The sequence below is a fragment of the Benincasa hispida genome, chromosome 1 (genome assembly GCF_027475165.1).
Source record: "Benincasa hispida cultivar pf3 chromosome 1, pf3_genome.v1.1, whole genome shotgun sequence".
Classification (NCBI taxonomy): Eukaryota; Viridiplantae; Streptophyta; class Magnoliopsida; order Cucurbitales; family Cucurbitaceae; genus Benincasa; species Benincasa hispida.
In genome coordinates, this window is record NC_143478.1 from 16,893,868 (window position 1) to 16,900,654 (window position 6,787).

At 27.8% G+C, this 6,787-nt stretch overlaps 1 protein-coding gene across 1 annotated transcript; it reads right to left on the reverse strand.

Annotated features, from left to right (window-relative positions):
* Window positions 1-4,225: 4,225 nt before the first annotated feature.
* Window positions 4,226-6,546, reverse strand: LOC120069418 (auxin-responsive protein IAA14-like). The gene is made up of 5 exons (XM_039021158.2): window positions 6,105-6,546; window positions 5,709-5,938; window positions 5,075-5,210; window positions 4,909-4,970; window positions 4,226-4,582 (listed from the first exon to the last, which is right to left on the reverse strand). Exons 1-5 carry the CDS (start codon window positions 6,356-6,358, stop codon window positions 4,545-4,547), a joined length of 720 nt encoding a protein of 239 aa, XP_038877086.1. The 5' UTR covers window positions 6,359-6,546; the 3' UTR covers window positions 4,226-4,544.
* Between the last annotated feature and the right edge of the window lie 241 nt (window positions 6,547-6,787).

Genomic DNA, 6,787 nt, shown 5'->3' on the forward strand with positions numbered 1-6,787 from the left:
TTTTGCATCTACCTATTTAGATTGGGTCCAAGCTTACAACCAAGGACAAAATCACATTGGATTTTTTATTCCTTCAAAATTTTAATAAAACTACAAGTATTTATTTTTTGAGAATCTCATACATAAAGACAAATTGCAAAGTAACAAGGTTAAAATCTGCCTCAACAAGCTGACGAATTCAGTTAGAGAAATCTTCCCATCACACATGCGAACAATCCTATCAAACGTCTAAGAAGTCAGATTGTCTGTCACAAAATTATGTAAATAATTGACATATCGAACTTTATGTCTATAAGATAGAAATAGGTGTCTTAACTGCTAAAAGGTACCTCACATTAGAGAATTTTCTAAGACTAAATGGTTGATTTTCATAACTGAAATCTTAACATTGTAGAAATTAACAAGTATGGTTCACAATAAGAGTATTATAATAATTCATTAATCTTAGATTTCTTTATGCAACAACTCTATGGATGAGAGATTGAACATTCGATCTCTAAGGAGGAATATTATATTAATTACCGTTGAACTAAACCCACTCTAAGTGATTGATGTGTATTCAAGTATTTAAATTAATATAAAAAGTACATTTTTTTTAGTACAAGCAATTTGAATTAGATAAAATCATTTTCTACAAATAGTCAAATTTAATTTTAAAAATACATATAAAATAAAACTAAAAATATTACAAAAACCGTTTTGACATTTTTCACTTTGATTCCAAGTTCCAACAATTATTTTTAGGAAATTAAGATATTGAAATGATGCACGACATGATTCGATTTCTTTGGCAGAAGACAAGGGAGAGATACAAATGGAGACTAAAGATACGCAATAATTATAACATAAAATATTAATCTTTATAATATAAAACATTACATATCAAAAGTTCGCATTAATATATAATTTTCCCAAAAAATAATAAAAAAAGAGTTCGCATTAATATTTTTTTAACCTATTTCTGAGTTATGTAGTTAGATTATTAAAATATTTCCTCCACTTGTGTAAATTAAATAAATACTTTTAATAATTTTTTTATTGAAGAAATAACATTATACTCCTATTTATTATATAAATGGAGGGCGTCGGATCCAAGAAATCAGAGAGATGGAAGGAAGCAATGAAGTTATTGTTTAGGCATTTAATTTTAATTTATACATTGGAATAACACTAGCAGAAGCATCCATACCTATTAATTTCATAAATATGGGTTAAGATTACATTTTTCAGAAGTTTTAAAATCATGTCATCTTATTAAAATAAAATCAAACATCTAGTTGCTTCAATTAAAATGTGAATAGTTCAAACAAACATATAAAATATAGTATCAGTCTCAAAGTTAGAGATTCAATTTACCCTCTTATAAAGAAACATAAACTTACTTCAATTTAAATTGTTAACAACTTATCGTGCGATCATTTTTTGAATGATTCTAATTCAAAAGAATGAAAAATATTTTTGACTCTCTTAAAAGCAGTTCTAAAAAAGTTCTTAGGGTTCAAATTAGAGCATATTTGGTTTAACTTTTCAAGTATTTAATTTTAGAAATAAATCATTTTCTCAAAAAAATTAAAGTGTTTTGACAATCACTTAGAACGAGTGATGTACGTTAAAAAAATACATATAATGTGACAAGTACAAACTCTAGATACCTATTAATATGCAATGCATTTTTTTGTTAAACAACTTTGTAACAAAAGAACACATTACATATTATAGGTATTTAGAGTATGTATTTGTCACATATTATAGGTATTTTTTAACGTACACCACTCCTATTTTTTTCATCATCTGGCTTGGGCCCCAAAATAATACCAACACATATTATTGTGTATTTTTTTAGCTTTTGAAACTGTATTTTAATTTTTTTAATGAAAAGTTTAGATAAAAATGAGTTTTTTTAAAAAAATATTTTTTTCTCTAGTCAATCTAATTAAACATGCCCTTAGATTTTTCAATTTTTTTTTTAATTTAAGAATCTGTTTGGATTGACTAGAGAAAAAATATTTTTCAGAAAGGTCATTTTTATTCAAACTCTTTTGATCAACCTATTTAAAATATACTTTGGAAGTATTTCAAAAGCTATTTTGAGAAGTTACCAAATATTTCAATTTTTTTTTCTAAATTAACTTATTTTCAAAATTAAACACTTAAAATGTTAAACCAAAACATACCCTAAATGCATTTAAGCCCAAACACTAATGCAACAAGTTGAATGGATTAGGGTAAATCCATAGTCAAAGAAGATAAGTTCATCCCTAACATTGAGAGAATACTCCCAAAGAACAAATATTCTATGATATTCAAAAACTTCATATTTAGAACATTAAAGTGACTACTTATAACCTTGAAAAATAAAATAATTAACTAACTTAATTTAGAATTAAGAATTAAACACTATCTAATCTAAATTAACAACTAAATTACTATTAAGGTGATCTAACTTATTCTTCTCATCAAGCACTTAATTCAATTCTTCTTAAAGTACTTATAAATAAAATTTAAAATTGGAAATATTGATGTCTCAATTTTATAAAAATATTGGTGAAAATGTTGATAAAATATCGACGTTGATGGATATATTTTTAGAAAAATATAATTAGAAAACTAATTTTTAGAAAAAAAAAACCAATAAATTAACATTTTGTACATTTTTAATAAGTTAAATATGCTTAGTTTAATATTATATTCATAATAGCCACTTTTTATTTTTATTCTTGTTTTTTTTTTTTTGGTATAATAAATACGATTATTCATGATATCTCATATCAATGTCGAATTCATAACTATGATAAAAATGTTGATAAAAATATTTGACAGATGACAAATTTAATAGTACATTATATGAAATGCTTCTTTTATATTTAGAAGCATTTTTTAAAAAACTTGTAACCATACCCATTCATCTTTTTTTTTTTAGTAAATCAAATAACACATTAATCTTACTATCATATCATAATACCAAAAAAAAAATAAAAATAAAAATAAAATAAAAGGCTATTTCTCTACGTTAAATCATAAGTCTAAATATAATAAGAAATAATCTTCAATGAGGAACGTATATAGAAAGTCCGGTGGCACCCTAATTTTAATGAAAAAAAAATTGGGATTATTAACATTTTTTTAAAAAAATTTAAAATAGATAATTTGTTTGGATTGTAATTATCCTAGTTTTTTTTTTTTTTTTTTAAAGTGTTCTATTTTCTTCTTCTTTTAATCTCAACAGCCATGTTGATTATTTAATGATGTCTTATTGGTTGTTTTGGAATGAATTAAACATTGAAATTATTTTCATTTTACTTTATTATCTTTCATTTTATTTGATCAGCTCCATTCAAAAATACATCAAAAAAAAATTCTCCTACTATTCATATAATACTAAAGAATTAATAATGAATAAAATAATTGCAATTCTTTATGTGTAAATCACTAAAGAGTTGATTAGAAGTTTATCTAAAACAATCTCCCTCCCACTATCGATTATTTATAATTATTCACTCAATCATCAACCAACAAAACCTGTTTAAGATAATAACAGTTCCACCTTTCTCATCTCCACATTATTAATCACATTGATTATACTATAAATTATATAGCACACATAACTTTATTTTATTAATAAAATTAAAAATAAATACATCATTATCATTATCAAAGTTTAAAATCAAAATAAACACAACTCAACTAATATAGTATTATATTATTGATTTCATAGTCGTAGGTTCTATTCTCCCACCTTACACATATATGAATTAAAATTTTTCCTAATTTTTTCGTAAAAAATTGCAAATATGTTTTCTTATTTTATTTGTAATATGGAACAAGTTCATGTTTTTCATCCTAATCAATACATAAATGAAATGATTGATATTAATTAGGGATCAATAGTTAAATAATATTTTGGTGGTAATTACCCTTTTACCCCTCAGCTGTTGGGTTAGTCTTGGGCAAGCCAATACAACTTAACTCATAATAAACATATAATACATTAAACATCTTGATAAGCATCCACATGGTCATGTTCCCCCAAAGAATAAAAAACTTTTCTTTACTTATTTTTTGAAAAGAAAACTCTAATGGCTTCCACACCCTAAACTCATTACAATATGCAATAATTAACTATACAATATACAATTTTTAAAGGAAAGGGAATCAAAATAATCTTTAACAACCAACACAAAAGAAAACAAAGCAAATTAAAATTAATAACAAGAGAGAAGGCATATAAAAGCAAAGCCCATTATAGTTCTTTTTTGTAATAAACCAAACATTTAAAAAGCAAAACAAACAAACAAACAGCCAGACAGAGTACTAGGAGAGAGAGTTTATTTTTTTTCTTGTTGGCTATTACAAATTAATTAATGTCCCAAATCTCTTTTAATATCTATATACGAATCATAACATTAAAAATTAAAAAAAAAAAAAAAAAAAAAAGTACAGATATTGCAATCAAACAAGATCCATCTGTATTGCCCCCTTCTTTCTTGCTTAATTATGAGTCGACCAAATCATGAAGCAACCCACCTCCTCCATAAACCTTCTCTTTAGCTTCTGCTTTTGCATTTTTCCATTGCTCTTGGGGCTGAAATTTTATTATTATTATTAAAAAAAAAACTTACTTTAGGGGTTAAAAAGCAAAACTTCTTTCTTTCTTTTTTCTTTTATATATATCTTTATCAAACCTTATTATTACTATTTTTATTATAAAGGTTTTTAATTCCTTTGGGATTTCAATGTACTTTCTTTGAATGACACTTTAAAAGTATTGATCATGATGAAATGTATGGACCCCATAATTCATATGTACTTATAGGCATGGCTTGCTAATTTCCACTATAGTATTATAATTTTATTAGCTCAAACTCAATAAATAGATAAATTTATAATAAAAAATTGAAATATACATACCAAGTCCAATAGCTTCTGATCCTTTCATTATCCTTAAGCGCTTGCATGAATCAACAAACATCCTAAAAAGTGGATTAAAATATGATTAGGAGAATGGATTTAGAAAAAAAATTGGTGTTGATTGGTTATGGAGATAAGGAAGGTGTTGGTTGGAATAAGAACTTACTCCCAAGGTACATCTCCCACCAGCATCCAATCACCATCCTTATCTTCATAGGTTGGCACATACTCAGAGCTGTTCAGAAGATCCATCAACTTGCTCTCATTCATGAAGTCTATCATTCCTTGGGCCCCATAGTCACCTTTACATTTTATTATCAAACATTATCATTTAACATACCCCCAAAAAAGCTAATACATGGTTAATTAAATTATTTAATTTTAAACATAAAATAATTATTATAAGAAATAATAATAATAATAACTAAATCAAAGCATAGCTAGGCTGTAATGTGCCTTTGATAATGATTCCAAATGATCCCACATATTCTGGCATCAAGGATTCTTGTGTTTTCAGATCTAACCTAACTCATTTCACAAATCTCTCTACATGTTTAAAATAGTTTTAAAAAAAAAAAATACCCATATTGAAAATAATATTTTTTATGTGAGAGAATTGAGAAGGGTAAATTAAATATATCTCATCTTACTTTAATATTATCTAATCTTTTATTCGTATTGTAAAAGAAGTGTAAATATGGTTTAATAAAGTATCATTTTTCTAAAAAAAAAACTAAAAATCAGCTCGTTATACGATAATTAACCTGACTTTTCTCTCTAGAAGTCAGGGGTGAACTAACCGGCCATGGTAAAGGAGCTGAACATCTTGGCCAAGGCGGTTGAGAGTTCTTGGTAGCTTTTGTACATCTTTAGGTCCACCTTTCGCAGATAAGGTGCGCCATCCATACAAACTTTGACAAACATAGCCGAACCGCTGCTGCTTCCGCCTTTCTCTCCGCCGTCAGGGCTCTTTTGAGACATCGCATTCTTCCGGTAGGATCGCACTGGTGGCCATCCCACAACTTGTGCCCTAAAATATTCACACATATCATCAAACTCTTAATTTTTACTTAACATACAAGGAGAGAAAAAAAATATATTATTGTCATAATTCATATGCTTAAACTTTTTGAGTTAAATAACTATCTGAAATAATAACGGTTATGTTCGACGACGAGAAGATAGAAGAAACATACTTGGCAGGTGGCTTTGCAGGATCTTTGGAGCTTATGAGATTCTCCTCATCAGTTGAAGTATTGTTATTCTGTGGAGTCAGATCGACGGTAACTCCAGGCTTAGATTGGATATTGAGTTTCAGATCAACGGTTTCAGAGAACCCTCTTTTTCCATTAGCTTTGGGAGTCTCCGGCTCGCCGCCACCACCGCCGCCGGGGAGGCCGAGACAGAGATCAGTTTCCAGCATGTTGACCATTTTCCGGCTAACCTCCATGAAAAATTCTTCTTTCGGCAGTAAGGTTGGATAAAACCCAGAGAAAATTTGAAAGCTTTTTTGTTTGGGTTGCCACTTTCTTGTTGTTGTTCCACAGAATTCTCTCTCTCTTTTATGTTATGATAATTTGGAAATTTTTGGGTTGGGGTTTGCGGAGAGAAATAATATTAAGGTGCGTGGAAGTTTGTGTAGCGTGTGGATGCATGTGCATGTCTTATCAAGCTCCTTCACTAATGGGATTTCGCCACGTGGAGAAATGTAGGACCGTTGATCTTGGACTTCCCCTTAAGACCCATTATATATTTATTTATATGTGATTTTATTTGAGCAACTTGTGGTTGGTTTTGGGGGGAGCCAGTAACATGGTTTTGCCCCCAATTATGATTCATCATATCTTCCTTCTCATTCAATTAGTCAACCATTAATCAC